General features: G+C 39.8%; 6 protein-coding genes across 6 annotated transcripts; 4 read left to right on the top strand and 2 right to left on the bottom strand.

Moving 5' to 3' along the window:
- Positions 1 to 1,073: 1,073 nt before the first annotated feature.
- EAE98_011468 (uncharacterized protein) lies at positions 1,074 to 4,382 on the top strand (the record flags this gene model as incomplete). The annotated part of the gene is made up of 1 exon (XM_038959090.1): positions 1,074 to 4,382. One exon carries the CDS (start codon positions 1,074 to 1,076, stop codon positions 4,380 to 4,382), a length of 3,309 nt encoding a protein of 1,102 aa, XP_038804603.1.
- Positions 4,383 to 4,687: 305 nt separating this feature from the next.
- Positions 4,688 to 7,428, bottom strand: EAE98_011469 (uncharacterized protein; the record flags this gene model as incomplete). The annotated part of the gene is made up of 6 exons (XM_038959091.1): positions 4,688 to 5,789; positions 6,016 to 6,103; positions 6,151 to 6,317; positions 6,420 to 7,079; positions 7,134 to 7,268; positions 7,328 to 7,428. The coding sequence occupies 6 exons, from the start codon at positions 7,426 to 7,428 to the stop codon at positions 4,688 to 4,690; spliced, it is 2,253 nt and encodes a 750-aa protein (XP_038804604.1).
- Positions 7,429 to 7,952: 524 nt separating this feature from the next.
- Positions 7,953 to 9,157, top strand: EAE98_011470 (uncharacterized protein; the record flags this gene model as incomplete). The annotated part of the gene is made up of 2 exons (XM_038959092.1): positions 7,953 to 8,139; positions 8,196 to 9,157. The coding sequence occupies 2 exons, from the start codon at positions 7,953 to 7,955 to the stop codon at positions 9,155 to 9,157; spliced, it is 1,149 nt and encodes a 382-aa protein (XP_038804605.1).
- A 969-nt stretch (positions 9,158 to 10,126) lies between these two features.
- EAE98_011471 (uncharacterized protein) lies at positions 10,127 to 11,944 on the bottom strand (the record flags this gene model as incomplete). The annotated part of the gene is made up of 4 exons (XM_038959093.1): positions 10,127 to 11,068; positions 11,122 to 11,499; positions 11,557 to 11,698; positions 11,751 to 11,944. 4 exons carry the CDS (start codon positions 11,942 to 11,944, stop codon positions 10,127 to 10,129), a joined length of 1,656 nt encoding a protein of 551 aa, XP_038804606.1.
- A 1,350-nt stretch (positions 11,945 to 13,294) lies between these two features.
- EAE98_011472 (uncharacterized protein) lies at positions 13,295 to 15,232 on the top strand (the record flags this gene model as incomplete). The annotated part of the gene is made up of 5 exons (XM_038959094.1): positions 13,295 to 13,486; positions 13,617 to 13,670; positions 13,728 to 13,840; positions 13,895 to 14,407; positions 14,467 to 15,232. The coding sequence occupies 5 exons, from the start codon at positions 13,295 to 13,297 to the stop codon at positions 14,585 to 14,587; spliced, it is 993 nt and encodes a 330-aa protein (XP_038804607.1). The 3' UTR covers positions 14,588 to 15,232.
- Positions 15,233 to 20,157: 4,925 nt separating this feature from the next.
- On the top strand, positions 20,158 to 21,122 carry EAE98_011473 (uncharacterized protein; the record flags this gene model as incomplete). The annotated part of the gene is made up of 4 exons (XM_038959095.1): positions 20,158 to 20,169; positions 20,266 to 20,380; positions 20,462 to 20,737; positions 20,881 to 21,122. The coding sequence occupies 4 exons, from the start codon at positions 20,158 to 20,160 to the stop codon at positions 21,120 to 21,122; spliced, it is 645 nt and encodes a 214-aa protein (XP_038804608.1).
- Between the last annotated feature and the right edge of the window lie 2,632 nt (positions 21,123 to 23,754).

Consider the following 23,754-nt stretch of genomic DNA (forward strand, 5'->3'; position numbering starts at 1 on the left):
TCTATTTGAGCGTGTCATATAGGGTAGTGACTAGGATGGGAGTTTATGGGGTTTGATTGAGGTTTACTTGATCTGTCAGTTAATGATGACATGATGGAATTTATTTAGAGTTATCGGCTTGTATGAATACAATTTTTTCTCTGATATTGAAATTAATCAATTGATTCGTATTTCGTGTGTATTATATTGTATACTGGTATGGTAAGTTTTTATATGCGTGATATATTTTCCAAGGGCTAATTTGGAGTTTCGACTGTTATACTCGGTTCATTATAAAGTCAATTTTGGGACACAATTTCTTTTATTTACTCTCATTTATAGATTATCTATTAATTCGAAGTATTCTTAAGTTTATCTTCCTTTATGGTTTTTTGTTTTTTGGTTTATTAATTATCGAATACTAATTTTAATTATCGAATGTTAGTTTTAATTACCGAATGCTAGTATCTTTAACGGCAAATCAATTAGTATTCAATAAGATCTTACTTCAAATACTTATTAGAATTTATTCTTGAATAGGTAGAGATTAAAAATAGGAATATTCATCTATATTTAATTTAATACGGAGATTCAACTCATTAGAATATATATACATGAATCATAATGTCCCTCTCCCAATCATCTCAAAAACTCCTTTATCCCCCTCGCTTAATAATTCCCCCTCCGCAAACAGCCAATCCTCACCTCCTCCACAAAGGATTTTCTCCTCAATCTTCACAACTCTTCAACTCCAATTCCTACCCCTTTATCACATATTCAAATTCTCATCTCTAAACAATCCCCTCCATCACCTCTTTATCCATCCACAAAGAAAATTTAATCGTATAACTCGCGCTCTTAATCATTCGTACAAACAAGATGTTCGAATTTCGATTCCAGTCGTGCAAAGAAAGCTCAAGCTCAAGGAATAGCGCACGTTCAAGCTCAGGATTCACGTCACTGTTCGAATTAATTTCTCCTATTATATGATTATCTATCTGTCATATCCTGTTCAATAACTCGCGCTTCAATTATAATCCCATTGTCACTTTATTTTTAATCATCCCTATTTTTACGGTCAATTTCAATCAGATATGACTGGCTATGGTCAAGGTCGAGGACAAGGCGCCGGTCGAGGTGGAGGTCGTGGTGGAGGTCGAGGTGGAGGTCGAGGTGGAGGTCAAGGTGGTCACGGTGTAGTTCCACCAGGTCCCGATCCACACCCCCCTGGTCATCCTCTCAATCCCGGACTCGAAAATGTTTTGGGCCGACCCGAACATAATTTCCGCTCGGAGACTCCCATGTTTACTCCCGCTGGAGGTTGGCGCGGTGGGAGACCTCCATGGGAACAAGATAATTTAGCTGCATGGAGAACGGGACGGGATCCCTTGACTGGTGGTTCGAGTAATCAATTCCAACATATGGAAGAGGAATATCGATCTCCATGGCTTAATGTACCGGATCAGGATCAGCTTGTGGAAGCAACTATTGATCCATGGGATCTTATTGGGGGAATGGATGCGATGGCACCCGTGGTACAACAACCAGTTATTCCGCAGAGGGAAATACATTGGCAAGGACCTCAACCAACGTCTGTTCCATTGAGTCAAGTTTTTGAGAGTGAAGCAAGAGATTGGAGGAGTGGAAATCCACCGACGATGCAAGAACAAAGAGGACTTCAGAGGATCATGCCGCAGAATCCAAGCTATGGAGGTCAGATGGGAGCTTCTATGGCTTCTGGGCCGTATTTTCCCCAGGCAGGATATCAACAATTCCAGCAACCACAACAGCAAAACCCTCAAAACGATATACAGAATGCAACTTATGGACAAGGTATACATGCCCCAAGGATCCCAAAAGGTCCCACATATCAACAATTGTATCTTCCATTACCACCGGGAGGCACGGTATGGGAACAGCAAGGGCTCAAACGACCACCTGGCCCACTAACCTGGAAAGATACACGAGCCTATTCCCCTGGACCAGATGGAGATTTTGATCCCTTCATCGTCGAACAACTCGAAACCGGTACTTATTCCCCCTGGTTAACTGAAATCGCCGCCAATATCGAAGCGATAGATGAACGACCCAAACAACCCTGGGAATCCATGACGGCATGGCGAGCTCGAGTTTTAACGTCTCGAAAGGCAATTGGGATCGAATCTTCAGAATTAAGAAGACGTCCATTTTCATTTCCTACGACTGCAAAACTAGCGGGTGATACTCCGGCACAGCTTAAAGCTCGAACGGCTGCTCGTCGAAAAGTAAAAATACAATGGGAAAAAGATAAGGAGATTCATAAGAATAAAATGGATCATACACATAAAAATTTCGATCCAGAATATGCGACGCAATATCGAGCTGAAAAGGCATGTCGACAATTGGAAAATGCTAAGAGCAGAAAGACGGCTTTATTAATTGCGAGACGCATTGCCGAGAGAGATCATCAACCAAGACCTGTAACACCGGAATTACCAGAGGATAGTAGTGATGAAGATCTTCCAGCTATGCCTCCTAGAGATAGAACTGGTGCGCTTGCAGCTCCTGGTCCTAAACCCAAACGCTGTTTACGTTGTCAACATATGAGACAATTGTGTTCTTTAGTAGGAGGATCAGCTCAACCTTGTGATCGCTGTAGAAGTAGTGGAGCAGAATGTAAAATACCTCGGGCTAGCCCTGCTGGCAAACCTGCAAGTGGAACTACCGGTGGAACTGCAGGTGGAGCTCCAGGAGAATATACAGCTCAACGATCAGGACTCGCACGAACAGCCAAACGTTGTTTATATTGTACACACATGAGAAAACCATGTACATTAGTAGTAGGATCACCTCGACCTTGTGATCGCTGTAAGCAACGCGGGATAGTGTGCGAGATAACTCGGGATTTGGAAGATCCCAATGCACCCAAACCGGCATGGAAATTGAAACCACAGAAACCCGGTCCCAAAAAAGTGGGTGATCCGGATGAATTTTCGGATTCAGCGATGGATGAAGATGAAGATGAAGATGAAGATGATGGAGAACCAATTACGGCTCAACAGAAAGCTAGTCTTTCCCGAAAGAAGAGAGCTGCATTTAATCAAAGATCGAGAAGACGTACTTTTTCAAGCCGTCGACGTCGAAGTGCCAGTCCCGAAGTGGGAAATGCTCCTAGTATTCAATGTGAGCCTTGTAAAGATCAATCTCGTCCTTGTGATGGAGAACGTCCTTGTGGAACGTGTAAACTTAATGGAACAGTCGATATGTGTAATCCTGTCTCTGACTTTTCAAAATACAGAGAACGGGATTATCAAGGAGCAAGAGGTACTTTACAACGTGCTGATGATGATGAGGATTTAGATCTTTCGGTACCGGAAAGAGGATATAATGATGTTAATACTGAATGGGATAAACTAGCTTCGAATTTCGAAGAAGCAGATCAAGCGATTAAAGATATGGATTTGGGACCTATGATGAATTACAGTTCACAAGTCATCATGGATTCATTCGAAGCTGGACATCAAAATAGTTTTTTCTCGCAAAATGCAGAAAATGACATTCCTGCTATGGAACCATATAAACCCGATCCAGATGGTCCATCATATAATCGTGTCGCTACAGTCACGGAACCAGATGCATCATATAATAGTCTTGCGCCAGGAGGACCAGAATTTTTATCCGAACCATTTGGGGATGTGGCACATTATGCTGCTATGACTTTTGATGGAGAAGGAATCGATTTCAGTACACCTAGGATTTCACCTCAATATAGTGTTGAAAATCCTGATGTAGAAATGCTTGATTTAGATGATGTTCTCAATTCAGTCGAAGAACATCGATCTGGATTCGAAGTAGTTGTTCAAGAAAAACCAGATCCCGACCCGAGACTTCAAATTCGTCCTCTATCCGATTATCGTCAAGAATGGAAACAAGATTTGAAAGGAATTCTTAAAAATAAACATTGCGATGAACTTATCGGAGTCGATATTTGTTTCAAATCTCCAGCAAAACATTGCGATTATCTTCAACATGGTATTGAAGGAGGTGATTGGCATACTTGTGTACCTTGTCACAAAGATCAAAATGTTCGAGTGTCAGATTCCCAATCAACACTGATTGAATACACCAAATTGTATTATTGTGACGTGTGTGCGGCTGAACAAAGACCACGAACAAGAGGGGGGAAGGTAGGTGCAGCTTTCAAGAAAGAATACTGTACATGTACATCTCAGATGAGAAAATCTTGGTTATGTAATACTCATCGGGATGAAGCTATTAGGGATGTGACGGAAAGAGCTCTAGCTGTGAAGAATTGGTTGTCTAGAAAAGGTTTGTTGAAATGTAATGGGTGTGAGATTAGACATCTTGGTTATAGGTCGGGTATGTGGGCTTGTGCTTCTTGTAAAGATGTTGTATATGCTTAAGTATATATGAATGGTTCAAATAGCATACTAAGAGCAAAAAATATGTATTTTTCATGCTATTGAATGGGGGCCAGCCCCCAAACCCCCGTAGCTCGCTACGCTCGAGATTTTCCTGTTTGCGGGTATAACTGTTATTCCAGAAACTCAAATTTCCATTGACGAAAAACATCACTTAATGTAATCTTACATTCATTTATATTATTATCCATGAATATTTTAAGGAAAGAGTTAGTCAGTCTCTCTCCCTCCCCACCCTACTCAGAACCGACCACCATATTGACCTCTGTATTCATCCATCTATCTATTTACATCTCATCATCCCCACCCAATCCCTTATCCGCCATAAACAATCTTGTTAATTCCTCTATCCTCTTTCCCAATTCATCAACTTTATTTTCTAATCTTCTTTCTCTCTCGCTTGTCCTCTCTTCTTCTGTCCTTTGTATTCTTCGTGCTGTATCATCATCCTCTCCTCCTAATCCACTATCTTCTCCCTCGAATGTCAATTTCTTATTGAATTTTCCATTTCCTTTTCCATTCGCACGTCCACAATTACCCACATCAGAAGGACATCCTTCATTTCTCCCCCTAATACCTCCCTCCCACTTTCCACCAACAAGTGGACTCGCCTCTCCATCTCCAATACCCGGTCCATCCATAAAATGCAATGAATGATTTGTACCCGTCCTACTTGTCAAGAATTTCTTCTTCGCTTTTCCTTTATATGCTGGTTCTCCACTCATACTTGTCATTCCACCAGCTCCGCTATGAGGTGTAGATGGTACTGTAGCAATTGGTGTGCGTGGGAAAGATGATGGATCTTGTATATGTTCATTAACACCTTCGAAAATCTTAATTGCGAGTACAATTGGAGCATGTGTTGCTTTTAGTAGCCCTATTCGAATTCTACGCAATGTAGAAGAACTCATGAAGAGTCTAAGTGGTCGGATGAGAATGAGAGGGATGAGATTGAGTGGTGGGTAAAAGTGTGTAAGTCGATTAGAGGTTGAGGATTCAAGTACGTATACAGAATATACAAAGAGATATTCTTCTTTGGCGTGTGATATAACTCTTGAAAAGCTGTCAGACAATATTGATATTAAGGAGGTAATCAATAGAATCTGGGTTAGGATAACGAAAATAATCATGAGCGGAGGACCGAATTGGGGTGAGATTTGGTTCATTATATCAAAACCAAGGTATGAAGATCCGAAAAATACTTTGAGAAGAACCCAAGACATTTCGCCCAAGGTAAATGAATCGCGGGCCAGGAGGGTAAAGGTTGTTAGGAAACCGAGGTAAAGGACCAGGACGACAACCATAAATTTAATGAATTCTGTGGCCATGGCCTTTAAACAAGGAATCAAAGTTCCAAAATATGGATGGAGACTAAGAAGTGAACATATTCTGAAGTAATGTTAGTCCTGTATCAATCTAGAAATCTGGCACACGTGACAGTAATAGCCGAGATTGGGTTTAGCGTAGAATATAAACGAGGCGCTAAACCAAATACCGGCATTTTCCTATCACGTATACCAGAGCCCTCACCTGGCACGTAAGGTCTGACAAAAGCCAGGAAGACACTCGACCTTTAAGATTGGTCCTGTTTCTGAATGAAATATCACGAACTCACCTTGGAAATAAAAACAATGCCTCTAGGGACAGAATGTCAAAAGCCATATCGATAATAATCCCATCATCCTTCGTCAAACCAATGACACCTAGGTAACGTTAGAAATGTTCAGGTATTAAAACAAGGAGTACTAACGAGTGAGTAGGAAAGCAGCTCCTATTAAGATAATCATCAAATCACAAGAATTCCATATATCAACTGCATAGAATATCGAGCCCGCATCTATGAACTCTCCAAGCTCATCATAAGCAAAAGCAGCAAACCATACATAGAGAACAATTTCAAGGGGCGTAATGTAATATCTGAAAAGATGTTAGACATTGGAGGGGCGGATAGGATAGAATGACAGAATGAGAAAAGACAGAATGACAAAAGAAAGAATGACAAAACACAGAATGACTTACGGATTCCGTTCAACAAGAACTGCATAGTATAGAAATAAGAAAGAAGCAAAGAACAAAACTTCAAAAGCTTTGATATATCTTGGTACTCTCAATCTCGAAAAAGGATCGGACTTCTTCCTATTATAAAATTGAGCTTTCTTTTGAGTATGCTCACTCAAACTTTCCCAAAATGTTATATCTCCTTTCCAAATACCAGTTATAATTTTTTGTACAATTCTCTGGCTTAAAAACTTTTTGCAATCAGCTACTACACCAATTTCAAGAGCATTCAATCCTGTGAAAGAAGATGTTGGATCATCCTCATCATCATCCATATCATCATGAGTAAAGAATGACCCCATATGTGAAATAGACCGTAAGAGTTCAGTCTTTTTATTCTGACTAGGTGGCCTTGTACCAGGAGGAGAATCCCTTTCTCTGAATTGTGGCAATAAAGTCGAATGTTCCGTAGCTTGACTTTCCTCTGGTTCTTCTGCTGTACCATCGGTTGATCGTTGAAGAGTAGGTGAAGGTAATTCGTATAAGCAAAAATCGACAGCATCTCTTTCCGATACACGACTTAGAAATCTCCATGCCACTATTTCACATGCGCTCGCTCGAGTTTCATTGATTCCGCGATCATCATCTACATCGAGAGTAGAAAAATGCCACTTGAGGGTTCTGTATAATCTCAATTATTACTGGATTCGTGATGAATAACGATGTGCTACTGACAAGATTGCATTGATAATGGCGGGATTCGTAACATTTTCGACGAGATGCTCAACAAGTATTCGAATTTTATTGCCCGCAGATGTAGTTCGTAATTGTTCAAAGGTTGAAGGAAGGACAATTTCATCGACAAAGTATCTAGTAGAGCAGTACACGTTAGATGGATATCATAGCATGCCAAGTTTCAGAGTAAATACATTGATAAAGTCTTTACCACTTTGACAAAGGGGTCATCGTGAACGATCGTTGGTAACTTCACCAATTTCTGTCCCTCAAAAAGAGACTCAGTTGATTCCATCCTGTGTAGAGATGTATTGAATAACGATACGAAGATTATTTGATGCAATTGAAAGCCATGGAATAAAGTTGTATAAAGATGTTACTGGCGCGTTGAAGTTTTTACATGTTCTAGGCCCTGTACAGAGTACGAAGTAGTTCGTTCCATTTAGCTAGAGCTACCAAAATAATTGCAGGGGTATTTTGGGTATTTTGGTGACCCTGAGGCTTGAGAAGGCTGCGCTATGGTATAAAGCGGACTTTGACGGGGTATGCCGCCACCCAAACGTCACTAAACATAACATGGGTTGATAGCTTCAGGCAGTAGCTTGACTTCGCCATGCACCCCCGCATTCCGTTGGTTTCCTCATATCGTACAATTAAATTCATTTGTACGACTTTTTATCACTCTTCACTTCAAAGTTTGAATACATCATACATATCACATCGCTCTACTTCACCGCAGATCGTCAATATCAAGAGATATCAATACATCGACATTCATCAAAATAATCACAGACAAACAATCCAACCTCATCCGCCAAAATGGCAAATAATCCACTCAGTCCAGATTCCATTCTGCATCATATGGCAGAAGCTTTACCTACTCATCAAAAAGACGATACCGATTCCGATATCAGCAGTTCATACGAAGCCATCGCCCTATTCTCTCACGCATGTATGATCGCAGTCGGATTTCGACTCATCGGATTTGCAGAAGGTCAAGAGAATAGTTGGTCTTCCAGTTTAAGTCCTTATTCAAAGTACAAACGTTAACAAACCTGCCAGAAACCGAATGCGCACAACTTGCTCCCAGATTATCTTCGAAATGGAATTCTTCCTTTGGATCCCATTCATTCCTCTACGCTCACTCCCAATCCTCTATGAATTACGTCGTCAAAATCGATCGACTAGGTGGCAAGGCTGAAATCCGAGGAATAGGACTCGGAGATGAGAAAATTACCCGCCTCGAAATTACAGCCAGAGATTACGTTTCCACGTCTGCGCTCCCTTTACGAATTCCTTTCACAAACGACCAAGAAGATCGTTCAAATCTCAAATCAAGGCTCAAAGAAATTTTCGTCTCTCCTCCCAGAATCGCAGATCTCGCTTCCCTCTTCAAAATAAGTATCATCCAAAGACTCATTCCATCTTTACAGAAAGAAGGATACGAAGATTCTCAACAAGGTGCGGGTGAGGGCGCAGGTGAAGCATCCCGGGTTCATGACGAAAGAGAAGAAACACAAGCTCGACGAAATCCTTTACCAACTCCCACAACAGATCCACGTCTTCCAGAACCAGCTCGTCCATATCCATATAATGATCCCCTTGCCGACCCACCACGTCGTCCCATCCCCGCCGGAGATTTCCCTCCTCCTGGTTTCGATGATGAATTAGATCTGAATCGTCTTCGACGCTTTGATCCTCGGGGAACGATTTCCCCTTTCAATATTGGTCACGATGATTTAAATCCTGCAGGTCTAGGACCCAACGATCCTTTCCCCGGTTCTTTTACAGGTGGGGCAGGCGCTCGAGGATTAGGTGAAGTGGGAGGTATGCATCCTACATTTGATGATCCTCTATTTGCAGGACAAGGACAGAGATTAGGGGGTGGTAGAGGAGTATTCAACCCGCAAGCTCCGCCAGGTGCAAGATATGATCCTTTAGGACCGGGTGATGGACCTCAAAGAGGTGGAGGTGGAAGACCACCCAATCCATTTATGAGGTATGGGGATGGAGATTTTATGTGATTATGATGAGAGAGAGAGAAAAGACCTAAGTCAAGGTATCGAAGGGAAAGGTAATAGGATGAAAGGGAAGGACCGGCCATGGTTGATGAGATAGAAGATAAAGGATGGAGGGGAAGGAAGGGAAGGCAAATGGTAAGTATTATGATTTCACGAAGTACAGAATTACAACGAACCAAACCAAACCATATCACGCAAGCGATCAAAAATGCAATCACGACAATACCACGACAATACCACTACAGCATATCACATCACATCACATCACAATATCAAATAATAAAATTAGAAAATCACAACTCATGAATAGCCAAAATATGATATATGATAATCCATAATTCTTTGTCCTTTCCCCTCCAAATCCGTGTATGTAATGTAATCCCATAAGTAATGTATATAATAGGTACCTATTCAACGCTCTGTGCTAAGGTAAGCTAAGCTAAGCTAAGCTAAGCTGAGCTGTGTATATAATGCTCTGCTCTTCTCTTCTCTCTCTTCTCTGCTCCCTCTTTATCTCTGTCCAATCCCAAATAAAACGCGCTGGTACTTTATTCTTTTCTTGTACTTCTTCACCACACGTGCCAACCCATCATCCACCAACCACCAACATGAGTAACAATAACAATAATATATTCTCCCAACTCCAAACCACGTACGTACGTGTAAGTATTAGGTATTAGGTATCTACTTTCCGTGTGTATCTCATCTCATCTCATATGGTCTCATCATCTCCATCCATCCCATCCATCCTATTCCATCTCATAAATTCTACACTCTCAAATCCCATCATGCTGTTTGAAACAACCCCCCTTTTCCCTCGCCACCTATTTTACCCCTCACTCCAAACCCTCACTCCAAACCCTCACTCCAAACCCTCACTCCAAACCCTCACTCCAAACCCTCACTCCAAACCCTCACTCCAAACCCTCACTCCAAACCCTCACTCCAAACCCTCACTGCTCAAATATCACCTCAATGATGACCTGTTAATTTCCCCTTCAACCCCCCCAAAAGACTCTTCCTCTTATCCTTTTTATCACTCACACCAGGCGTACTCGAAGTTTCAGAACCACCAGCCACGGAACCCGCTACAGGAGACATAGGTAAGGCTGGTACCTCATCATGAATACTTTCCTGTTGAGTTGTCGCTTTTGATAATTCTCCCGCTGCTACTACTGGTTCGGCTCCAGCTCCATCATGGTTAAGATTTGGATCTAATTGATTTGCTGTTGTTGTGGTGTGAGGAGATTCTGTTGTTCCATTTACGAGAACCTCGTCTGCTGGGGGACTGGTAATGGATAAATTGTTTAATCCATCTTGAGCTGTGTGAAAGGTTTCTAATTCAGGTCTTGAATTAGAGACTACTTCACCATTTTCAATCGCGAGATCATCTATTGGAATTCCTTGATTCAGAGGAGAATTGGTCCCGGCGGTAGTATTTATGACGGCGGGGGTTGCGCCGGGTACTTCGAGTGTTTCTGATTGAACGGGTAATGGAGTTTCGGTGGTTGCATCTGTAGCGATTGTTCCCATATTATCATTATCCTTGATAGTTTTCTTAATAGTGCAAACTTCTTCTCTTCTCTCCTTCTTTTCACTACTTCCAACTGCGATGGCTTGAATCGATTCTTGATCTTTGGTATTGACCCAATACATGGGCCCTCCTGGAAATGAGCCAGCTCCATTCCAAGTGGTAACTGCTTCTAATGCCGGATCCAACGTAGGCATATCTCCAAATTCGAATTCTAATTCACCGCCATATTTCTTGGGAATATTTCTAGGCTCGATAAAGGCTTCTAAAGTTGACTTGACATCGTTGTGACTGATAATGAAGATTTTGGATGTGGTAATTGGATCAAACCATTTTTTAATCCAACCCCAAACTGTTGGAAAGAAACTTGGTGCACCAATAATCTGAGGATACAAAGTTAGTGAGTTTCCAATATTCCAACTCATATACAACTTACAAAAATGCGGTCAAGAGTTTCTGGATAATGAGCTGTAGCCAAAGTACTTGCATCTTGCATATGCCCTCTCAAATTCCAAAATTGTTTCAATCCAACTCCAGAAATATCAACAATATTATTACTTTGTGTGATGGGTGTTCGAGGATGATCTCGATCGGTAAGAACTGTACATAATGGCATAACAAATCGTGTAAGGTTTTCGTATAAAGCGAATAAGCGCAATAACTTTCCAGAGGTTTTGCCATCTTGTTTGGTTTTCGTATGTGTATCGACGGCGGATTTCTCATATGCAGACATTCGTTTACCAGTCAAATATGATACTTCGAATACGTATACAGGAATACCACGTCGATCGCGTCGTCCTGTCCATTGTGGGTACTATATCGAGATAATTAGGAGGGGTGTCAATGAATGTAGAGAATGGGGGGACTTTACAAGTCTGCGAGTCTCTTCGTAATGTTCCAAATCGATAGTCTCATACAATTGATCTAATTCATTCTCTTTTCGCCATTCTTCTGTCTCTGAAAATTGTTTAAGGGCATCCAGTACAATAAACCGGCGCGCTCGGAGAAATCGCCTAAGGTAATCATCAGTAGGCGCTTAGGAAAGAATCTTGAACGGATACATACAGAAGGGTAGCATCTTCGTGCGATGCAGGTTCATCACTTCCATTTCCAGGCTTGTACAAACCCTTCTCTGCGCAAACAACCTTGAAGTTATTCAAAGCCGCCTCTTCCTCTGTTGTAAGATGACCGAGATGCCCTTGAGGAAATCCATACTCGACCACTGCTGACTGAACTCTATGAGCCGGTCCTGAAGACATAATTGATGAGATATTCAAGAAAGTTTCCCCAAAAATCGAAGAAGAGTAGAGGAATCAAAGTTAGAAATAGTAAGCAGTAAAGACTTGAGCAAAAGAAAAAGTATTATATTTTGTTTACGAGTAACAGCTCAATGTATAGGATTCGGCTTTTTGAGCGGGTCCGTCGGACGTCTCGTCATACCAATATGTGATATGGGTAATCGATAATTGATGTTCACTTGTTGGTAAGAAAACAAACTTTTTTTTTGCCTATGACTAATCCAATTCAACGTCTAAACTCCGAGTTAGATAGAGTGAAGAGATTGTCTTGGAGATAATAAAGCCGTTCCGATATATAATCTGATGTGAATAAAAAGGTCGAAAAAAGAGAAAATTTGAATATTTCATGGATTTTCCATACTATCTTCCGTTATTCGTCCGTTCACCAAGGCTGATGTTGTCATTTTTTAACGATAAAGGCGGAAAATTGGAAGAATCCGAGCATCCGACGGAGATTGGATGTGTTTGAGCATAATCTTTCGTCTTGAATGTGAAGGTGTCTGTGTACAGAGTAGGTAGGGAGGTAGGTGAAGGGAATTTTGGGAGATGGAGAAAAGTGTGTGTAGAGTATAGAGTATAGAGAATAGAGGATAGAGCATGAAGAATGGAGGATAGAGGTTTGAGAGAGAATGGAAAATAGAGAATAGAGTACATATTGACTCAATCCCAACCAGACTATCATCAAGATCTCTCAAAGAACCATTTGAATTCCGTTGACTAGATTAGATATCTGGATTCAGTCATCATAGTCATTATAGACAATGAATATTGAAGTTAATATCATAATATCATAATACTCACAGGAATGTCTTGCCATTCTGATTTATCAGCATTCTCATCCACGATAAGAAAGATATATAAGTGATAATTGAAGAGAAGATGAAAGAGCTTCATGAAAGAAGATCCAACTCTATGATATTTCCGGGTCCCTTTCCTATATTTATAATCCTTCTAACCTACCCAAATAACTGATAGCTGACATATGATATGACATCGGAATCTTTTCAACATGCCATTGATCTGTTCGTATCCCCTCCAAAGTATCGCATCACCGGTAGCACCGGTAGTACCATACCATACTCGTCGTACTCGTAATCCACGCGGATAACCCCGCCAAATAAATCCAACCCTGGCGTAACCTCCAAAGTTCAAAACACCCCTCTCCCTCTGAAGCTCCATTCCACTCAATCACTAAAACCTCACTCACGATCAACCAACCCCACTTCAATACATAACCCCATTGATTGTTACAAAGATCTCTCTTCTTCTTCTCCCCCTCTCCTCTTCTCACTACATATATTTCCATCATCCATGTTCTCCCGCTTCTCTCAATTAGCCAGACATCTTTCTCGTCCCTTACCAAATTACGCTCACAATTCTGCCGCTGCATATACATTTTCAAATAAAGTCATGACATCATCAGTATCTGCCGACGAACGTAACTCGAGAACCATTCACACGGCAGCATGTTTGATTATTGGAGATGAAGTACTCGGGGGAAAGGTCAGTGATGATTGGGAGTTTATTCTATTGAGGATTTCAAGGGCATCATGGCTAATATATATGTGCTCCTATACAGACGGTCGATGTACGTTTGAAATATAAATGAGGAAGAAAATTTAGATATTGATAGCATTGGCAGACAAATTCGGCTTATTTTGCAAAGTTTTGTTTCAAGCATGGAATAGTAGGATACCTATCCAAAGAATGCATACTGAAGGAGGAGATTTTGACTCTTGAATAGAATCTAAAGCGTATCGAGGTTATTGCAGATGATGAGGATGAAATCATTGAAGCGGTTAGACGTATGTCAAACAACTATGATTTTATAGTCACATCTGGAGGAATTGGTCCAACGTGCGTTTTGAACGCATATCGAAATATACATATACCCCAACTAACAAAATGTAGACACGATGATATCACTTATCAATCCATTGGAAGAGCATTTGGACTCGAATTGAAGCTTCATCAAGAAACTTATGAAAAGATGAAGAGATTATCCAAACCTCATCCATCTCAACCAAACTTCAATTGGGATGAAGATTCTCCCGCGAAGAAAGCTAAACTTCGCATGGTGGAATTGCCATTAGATGAATCTCGGGATTTGTCAAAGCAAGTTATATTCCCATGTGAAGATCTTTGGGTTCCAGTTGCTTGCATCAATGGCAATATTCACATCTTACCTGGTATCCCAAGACTTTTCGAAAGATTGTTGGAGGGATTGAAACCATTTTTACTTCCTCGGTTGACAGATCCTGAAGGCAAGGGTATCTGTCGAGTGATGATTTCGACTCCCATGTCAGAGAGTGCTGTAGCACCATATCTGACAGAATTGGCTGCCAAAGTAGAACCAAAGGGTATCAAGGTTGGAAGTTATCCCAGATGGGGAAAAGCACACAATACCGTTACTTTAGTTGGAAGGTAAATATCACTTGAGTGTCAATGACCATCCTTTTGCTCCATCGCTGACAATTTAACAGGGATCAAGAATACTTGGAAAGCTTAATAGCTGAAGTAGAGAAGAATGTCGATGGACATCGTGTTTTGATAGAAGGAGAAGATGATGTTGAAGGCGAACACAAGGAGTGCGATATTTCTTAAGTTTTTTTCCTCTCTCCCAAACATTTTCCTAATAATTTCTAGAACATCTCAATAAGGATTTTCCTAGTTGGATATTAAATTTCGAAATTTCCCCTCATTTCATCTCATCTCTCGGGATTCCCGTCAGTCAAGGAATCATAGGGTCAAAGTACCGATACAAGCGCTGTCAGATTAAGAACCATCAAAAATGATTGCGTTGACCGTTGACCGTTGACCGATAACCGTTTAAATTTCTCAGATTTGGATGTGATTTGCCCCAGGCTCAGGGGGAAGGGTCAAATTCCATCAAATCAAATGCAAATCCCAATGTACATAGTTTAAATTTCTAGCCGTGCACATGTCGACATTCAGGGGAAATTATCGGCTCCCCATCAGAGTTTTTAAGATCATGACCCATTCTCATCTGTGTATCGATGTTGGATTTAAATTATTGTGAATCATGTTGCGAATTGTCATTTTAGAGATTAGGATAGGAGTGAGGTTATGGATTTGGATTTGGATTTGGTTATGGATTTGATTTTGGGTAAGTGGGTGAGGTAAGGTAAGGTGTAGGTGAGGTGAGGTGTAGGTGTGAGATGATTTTTGGAATGGGATTTATGTATTTTATGGTATGTATGAGTTGAAAATAAGTATGATGTGAATATTCCAGCATACGGAATACAGAATACGTATACGTAGTACAGTAGATATCAACCATATCCATTCTAGAATTACGATGTACATTACTTACATGCCACTACTCGAGTACTCTATGAGTCTATGTAATTGTACTCCGTAATGTGATGTGATGTGATTGATGTGATTGATGTGATGTGACTGATGTGATTGTGATGGGATCGGAAATTAATTTATTAATTGCTTCTAGAAGATGGATGGATGGTGGATGGATGGATGGATGGATGGATGGATGATTGGATGGATAATTAGAGAGAGGGGGTGAAATGAAAATTGGAGATTTTGGGATTGGGATTGGGATAGGGATATTGGAATTTGGGATATTTGGGTGAGGGTTGGGAATTGTTGGATGGGTGAGTGGGTGTTTGGGAGAGGTGAAATGAAATGAAATGAGATGAGATGGGAAGAGGGAAGTGAGAAATATGAGTTGAAATTTTTCGGGTTATGTTTCGGAATGTTAGAGGTTGTGGTTATGGGATGGGGATGGGGATGATGATGATGATGGTTATTATATACCTATGATGATGCTGATTATAGAGGTGAGGTGAGGTGAGGAGGGGAGAGGGGTTCTAGAATCTAGAGAGAGAGAGAGAGAGAGAGAGAGATTTAAAAAAAATTAAAAGTTTAAAAATTGACATTACGTTCTCTATTTATAATTATATACTATACAGAGTATACTCATATCGTAGTAAGTAATATATAGTAAAATATTAAATTCTTTAATTCTTTGATTCTTTGATTCTTTAATTCTTTAATTCTTTAATTCTTTAATTCTTTAATTCTTTAATTCTTTAATTCTTTAATTCTTTAATTCTTTAATTCTTTAATTCTTTAATTCTTTAATTCTTTAATTCTTTAATTCTTTAATAAATAATTAGGATTAAGATAGAGATATAATATAAAGTAAATAAATAGATATATATTATACGATATATTATATCTAGTAGTTATAGATAGGAGAATAGTAGGTATTAACGATAAACAATAATATAAGTAAGGTATAATATTAATATAAACGAACCGAAACGGAACGGAACGATGCATCCGATAGTTATTTACGGAGGAGATAATGAATTGGAAGTGGAAGTGGAGTATGAATGAATATGAATGTGTCTTATATTTCCACCTCTTTACGGGATTTTTATTTTATTTTCAGATTTTCTATTTTTGCTTCTAGAATGTTGAGGGGGGAGGGGATGGGGTTGGATTTGAATTACGTAGCTGGCTGGCTGGCTGGAATTATACCGTCTGGTTAGGAGAGCGCTTAACCCCTGAAATGAATGATTGACGATGGATTGATTGACGGTTGAATGATTGATTGATGGACTGACTGACAAACTGGTGATGCCTACCTAGGTGGGTAAGTAGTATTAATATAATATGATGATTAGTGAGTTATAGAGTTATAGTTATAGTTATAGTAATGGTGATATGATATGATGTGATGTGATGTGAGCTACAGAGTAGAATAGAGGAGAGCCGTAAGTAAGATAGAATATGTATATTATCTATCGTGTCATTATTCGGAATACAATAGGATTCTGAATGTCATATATGAAAAGGTATTCTATAGGGATGGAGATGATGTAGCTGGGTATGTAGGTACGTGAGTAGGTAGTTGTACGATAGGTACATCATGGTATGATATTACATCACCATATATCGATGAAAAAGTCAATTGCGAAATACCGATACGCGTTTGAATTTTGCGGCGTTTTGGCTTATGGATCCATGTGGATTGGATGGGATGGGATGGGATGGGATGGTTATGTGAAGGCGTGGCGAGGTACAGTACTGTCGTTTAAGGTTACCTACCTACGAGCTACCTACCTCGTGGGATTTTCAGCCACGGATCGGATAGTATGGGATGGGATAGGATAGGATAGGATACTACCTAGTAGGTACACGAGGTACAGACTGTAGGTAGGTAGGTACCGATTGCGCTTGGGGTACGAGCTGACTTGTTCTGACCTGACCTGACCTGACCGGGTCTAGATGGGGTTGTGGTTTGATGGGTGTGGTGAATTTTGATGGATAATTTTTCACACCGGGGATGAATGGGGAATGGTGTGGTTTTTTGATGGGAGGGGGAAGAGGGAAGAGGGAAATTGGATTAGATTGGGTTGGATGGTTTTGGGGAGGGAGGGATGGATGGATGGATGGATAGATGGATGGAGAGTGGTGATTAGATAGATATTAGATATTAGATGAGAGATGTTGGTAAATTTGATAATCATAATGATGTTGATGATGATATTGATGAGTGGGTTGGTTTGAATTGAATGGAAAGGGATCGTTTATGACTTGAGTATTTATCGATAGAAAGTAGAATGATAGAGTAAAAGGAGCTAAACTATATACCTAGATGCTTCTATGTCTTTTGGATCTTAAAAGATATCTAGAATCTTACATACCTAGAACCTAGAGTAATCATAATCAATATAAATCTATGTGGATGACAATAATGTATCAATGAAAAGCCATATACATACGGTATAATACAGTAAGATACAACGACGGGATTAAATATTTGCCAATTCATCTATTTTTTTTTTCTTTTTGGATGATTCGAATGTAATGTAATGTAATGTCCAATATCCAATATTCAATCTCAACCTCATCAAATCATTAATAAATCATCTTAAAAACATCTCCACTTTCAAAGTAACCGGTAAGCACTCTCACTTGATGAAGCGGTACTCTACTCCGTACATGATACATCTCCATTCGCGATTTCGGTTATGGATCCGTTAATACACTCCCCGGCCCCGTTCTACTTTTATTTGACTCCGTCCAACCTCACAGCGAAGAGTTGAAGATTTTCATCACTCTACGGAGTACCTAGTAGTCACTTGTGATTTGATGAGGTCTGTTCACCGTCACCGTCACCGTCGCCCCATTCTTCCCTCTTCCCTCTTCCCTCTCTCCTGCTTTAAGCTTGCCCTGACCTGACTTGCCAAGGATTCCCGCGTGAGACTTTCTCTGGAGATTCATCTGCATCTACGAATTTCCTCCCACTTGCGTGCATTAAGCTTGTAACCTGAGACCTGCAACTTCTAACTGTGAACTTGACCTCATCGTTATACCCTTTTCCGACTTTAGAAGTTTGGAGATAGCTGTGAGCTGTAAGCTATCAGCTTCACTTACCTAGTATATATTGTATGTACCCTTTACCTACTAGGTACTATAAGTAAATTTTAATTACCGACCCTACGAGTAGAACTCCTATCAGTAAGTACCCTTTCTCTACCGGTATACTCTCTCGATGCTCTCGACTCTTGAAAAGGATCTCGGCAGAAGGTAGAAATGATATCTGGATTTTCATAATTCATATACTTTGTTTTAGTCTAAACTGTAACTTCTACTTCTTACTGGATGTTCTCTTCTCGGAATGTAAAATCTATTAAACTACTTGATTCGATACGGCTTATATTGATTTATTTCTTCGTTATTTTATGTTTTATAAGTTATTATTCATTCAACATATCAAACATATATCAAATTTATATCAAACTTATATCAAATACATATTATATCAAAAACATATCAAATTCATATCAAATACCTACCTTATAAATTCCCATAAAAAGAATTCCCTTCCAAAAAAAAAAAAGCACGATCCTCTTCTGTGCACAAATATCTCCTCGTTCATTAAGAGAATAAGAAGAAAGGATCAAAGTTTCTTTGTCCGAGCGATCATCTCCCTCATCTAAACTTCAACATTAACATCAACATTCTTTTCCTATCCCATACACTATCTTCTGATCTCTATCGAAAAGATACTTTCAATCTTCAACTTTCTACATCATAAAATTCAGACTGGTCTGATCTGAAGAAACAAAAAAAAAGGAGATTCTCAACTTACCAGTAGAATATTAAGTGACGAGAGAGAGTCGAGAGAAGAAGAGGCAAAAGAAGAGAGAGATTTGAACAATTAAGGAGAACGAGAGAGAGAGAGAGAGAAGAGAGAAAGGAAAGAAACGAGACGAGACGAAACGAAAGAGAAATTCTTCCATTCATTCACTACTTTAACTACTTTATCTACTTAACTTTTACTTCACTTGACTTAACTTAACTTCATCCTTCACTTCCATTCACTTCATACAAGTTCGCCTGTACTATTTATTTTTTTCCCTTGTTACCAAAATCAATAACGGCTTTCTGTACCAATTTCCCATTATCTTCCGTTCCGTCGTCGGTTTAATTATTTTATCAATTTCTCCCCTAAGCTTCCAACGAAATATCAATTGTCGTTTCACATCTACACCCTTTCACCCTTTCAACCTTTCAACCTTTCAACCTTTTTGGGGACCATCTTACCAGAATCAAGATCAGAATCCATCTGCGAAAAGGCAAAGACGGAGATATAATACATACACAAGCAAACCAACTTCGATAATCGATACCTTTTTGATAAATTACCCCAAAAAGGGACTTCTTAGTAATATTTGGGTTCTTTTTCTTCCTACCCTTTTTACCTCACACTCACGCTCACGCTCACGCTCACGCTCACGGTTCATCAATCATCCTTTTCTCATTACCAACGATTGAAGGAAAGCAATTTCAATCTCGAACCATCAATTTCTTGATTCCTATCGAATCGAATCTCTTATCAATCATCAATCATCAATCAACAACCATCACCCCATCACCCATCATCTTACACCTTATACCTTACACCTTACACCTTACACCTTCCCTTACCTTACCTACTTTCAAAATATTTCAACCTTTTTCTGACAGGGTCGTCACCTTGTCGCGCAATCCATATTTCGATACCTCAAACTTTTACTCTTTCCCCTTTCGACTTCGATAAGCATTCGAAGCTTTTTATTCAGGGGGATTTAAGTTGATGATAACTACATCAATCAATTCATACATTTTATTCATTAAAGATGGCTTCAAAGGTAAACCTCTCATCTTTTCTTTTTCCTCTCTTATCATTTATCATGTAGCTTGATGCTTCTCGAATCAATTGACTAACGTGCGCTTCCTCGACATAGTTTTTGAGAGAATATAAGCTGGTAGTAGTTGGTGGAGGAGGAGTGGGAAAATCTTGTTTGACCATTCAATTGATTCAAAGTCATTTCGTCGATGAATATGATCCGACGATTGAAGGTAAAAAGATTCATCTTCTCTCATCTTCTCATCTTATTATCGCCTGGCTTGACTAACATGATGTTTTCTCTCTCCATTCAGATTCCTATCGTAAGCAATGCGTTATCGATGAAGAAGTCGCTTTACTGGATGTCCTCGATACGGCTGGACAAGAAGAATATTCTGCCATGAGAGAACAATATATGCGTACGGGTGAAGGTTTCTTATTGGTATACAGCATTACCAGCAGACAAAGTTTTGAGGAAATCATGACATTCCAACAACAAATTTTGAGGGTGAAGGATAAGGATTATTTCCCAATTATCGTGGTTGGTAACAAATGTGATTTGGAGGGTGAGAGACAAGTTTCAAAACAAGGTATGTTTTTTTGTTTGTTTGTTTGTTTGTCTATTTGTCTATTCATCTATTGCATCTATTCATCCATTTCATTCATTTGAAATTTATATCGTGAGACCCGATATCGCTGGTCACAACATAGACTAATCATATCATCACAACAGAGGGTCAACAATTGGCAGATGATTTCGGATGCAAATTTATCGAGACATCGGCGAAATCGAGAATTAATGTCGATAACGCTTTCTACGATATTGTTCGCGAAATCAGACGTTATAACAAGGAAATGGCTGGTTACACGGCAGGTGGTGCTAGTGGTGCAAATAATGGTGGACCACAAGGAAAGATGGAGGTTAGTGAGGGTGAGAAGGAAAGTGGATGTTGTGGGGGTTGTATTATCATGTAAATGGTGAATGTGATGAAGAATTGGGGAAGAGAAGATAAATGTAAGGATTGGTGGTAGTTGGGGCTTATATTATGGAATTTGAAGAGATGTTGTTATATTTGCAAAGGAAAGATACCAAAACAATTTTCTAAAAGGGGATAGATTGATGGATGGCTGGATGGATGGGTGATCCAATATACGAAGTGGATCTTTGAGGATACAATGGATATTGATGGATGGTATGGATGGATTGGGATGGGATTTCACAAATAAGATGTTAGTAATTTTGGGGGGATTTGAGTTGTTGTCGATATACATATATTGGTGGGGTGAAGGAGAGTGGAGTGAAGAGAAGTGATGCTTCGTACAATATGTTGTTTGAGGGATGGATGGATGGATGAATGGATGGATAAAGAGATAGCTGGATAGATTGATGGTAGATGGTGGCTGGTGGATGGTGGATAAGTGAGTGGTGAAGGGAAATTCATGGTTTAAGGAATATGTATTCTTGAAAATAGGTAGTGAGAGGGAAAGAGGGAAAAAGGGGAGGAAAAACCCAGAGAAGGATTTGTGAGATGGGAGATGGGAGAGGGGAGAGGGGAGAGGGGAGAGGGGAGATATTCTAAGTTCAGCCTCTTCTTCTTCTTCTTCTTCTTCTTTTTTTTTATAATGATACTCCTTTTTAAATGTTATGGATGGGATTCTTGCTTGGATTCTTGCTTGGATTGTTTGATTATTTTGATTGGTGATTGGTGATGGTGATGGTGATTGGTGATTGATGATGGTGATGGTGATTGGTGATTGGTATTGGTGATGGTGATGGTGATGGTGATGGTGATGGTGATGGTGATGGTGATGGTGATGGTGATGGTGATGGTGTTGGTGATGGTGATGTATTGTATTGTGTGAGTAGGTATGTATATTTGTAGTATAGTGTATGTTATGTGTGTTGTATATGTTGTGTGTGTGTATGTGAGTATATGGATATGTGTGTGTATATATATATGTATGTGTGTATGTATGTATGTGTGTATGTGTGTGTGTATGTGTGTGTGTATGTGTATGTGTATGTGTATGTGTGTGTGTATGTGTGTGTGTATGTGTATGTGTATGTGTATGTGAGTATATGGATATGTGAGTATATGGATATATGTGTATATTTATCTATATCTGTATCTATATCTATCTTTATATTTGTATCTATATCTTTATTTGTATTTGTATACAAATAAGTAAGTAAGTAAGTAAGTAAATAAATAAGTATACGATATAAATACAAGTAAATAAGTATGAGATATAAATACAAGTAAATAAGTATAAGATATAAATATGAGTACAAATATAATTAACCCAAGCGTAGATAACATTACTGAATTTAAATATTAATTAAAGGAATAGATACCTAGGTAGAATTAAGGGGAGGGGAGGATGAATAGAATAGATAGAATTAAGGGGAGGAGTAGATAGAATTGAAGGGGAGGTATTGAATTATAAGAAAGGAATAGATAGAGTTAGAAAGGAGGAATAAATAAAATCAAAAAGAAGGAATAAAATCAAAAGGGAGGAATGGAATTTTTTTTTAAAAAAAAAGGAATAGAATTATGAGGGAGGTATTAAAAGAGAGGGAGGAATCTAGTAATTTTACATAGTGTTTAGATATGTGTATAGATGTATAGATGTATAGATGTATAGATGTATATCAATTTCTTCTTAATGGAGTGAGGGAGGTGTGAGTGTGAGTGTGAGTGTGAGGGAGGGAGAGGGAGAGGGTGTGAGGGGGTGAGGGGGTGAGGGAGTGAGGGAGATGGGGGGAGAGGGAGGGAGAAGGGGAAAGACAAAACAGATAAATTGCATATCTTTCGAAGGACGCCAAGCTCCGGCGACTAGGAATTGGAAATAGACCCGATAGCGCGAAGACGGAAAGCCCCGAGATCCGCGCCGAAGCCAAGGAACCCTCCCGTCACCGCGAGCTGGGATTGCCACTTGAATTTCCCCTTGCCCGTTCCCTTCCCGAAGAGATACCATGACGCCTCCGTGCCCTCCGGGGCCACTTGCCGTGGTGGCAGATAGTTAGCGTTTATTTGGGGTTGGTTTTTTCTGTTTTTGGGGGAAGGAATGGGGGACGGTTTGGAGGATGGAGGATGAGATGGGAGGGATGGAGGGCTGGAGGGCTGGAGGGTTAGACCGTGAAAGTGGAGGTGAAGGTGGAATAGGAGGTTGAAGAGGGAGTGAGGGGGTGAAAAGAGAGATATAGAAAGAGAGATAGAAAGAGATATAGAAAGAGAGATATAGAAAGAGAGATATAGAAAGAGAGATAGAAGAGAGATAGAAGGAGGAGATTAAAAGGAGGAGAGGAAATGAAAGGGAAACAAAGGGAAAGGAAGAGGGAAAGAACTTTCGATGTTGATACCAACATTGGTATTAACATCGATTTTGATAATTGGTTATTGTTCTTGTTTTGATTCTTGAGAGGGGGGATAGGACTGGTTTGAGTTTGGGTTTGGAGTTGGAGTGGAGTTGGAGTTGGATTTGGGTTTGGATTTGGGTTATAGGGAAATAATAATTGGAGTGAAGAAGGGGGAGGAGATAAAAAGAAAGGAGATGAAATAGAAAACGATGGATGGAGGGGAGAGGTGGTGAAATATGAGAAGGA

The sequence above is a fragment of the Botrytis deweyae genome (genome assembly GCF_014898535.1).
Source record: "Botrytis deweyae strain B1 chromosome Unknown BDEW_048, whole genome shotgun sequence".
In the NCBI taxonomy this organism is placed as follows: domain Eukaryota; kingdom Fungi; phylum Ascomycota; class Leotiomycetes; order Helotiales; family Sclerotiniaceae; genus Botrytis; species Botrytis deweyae.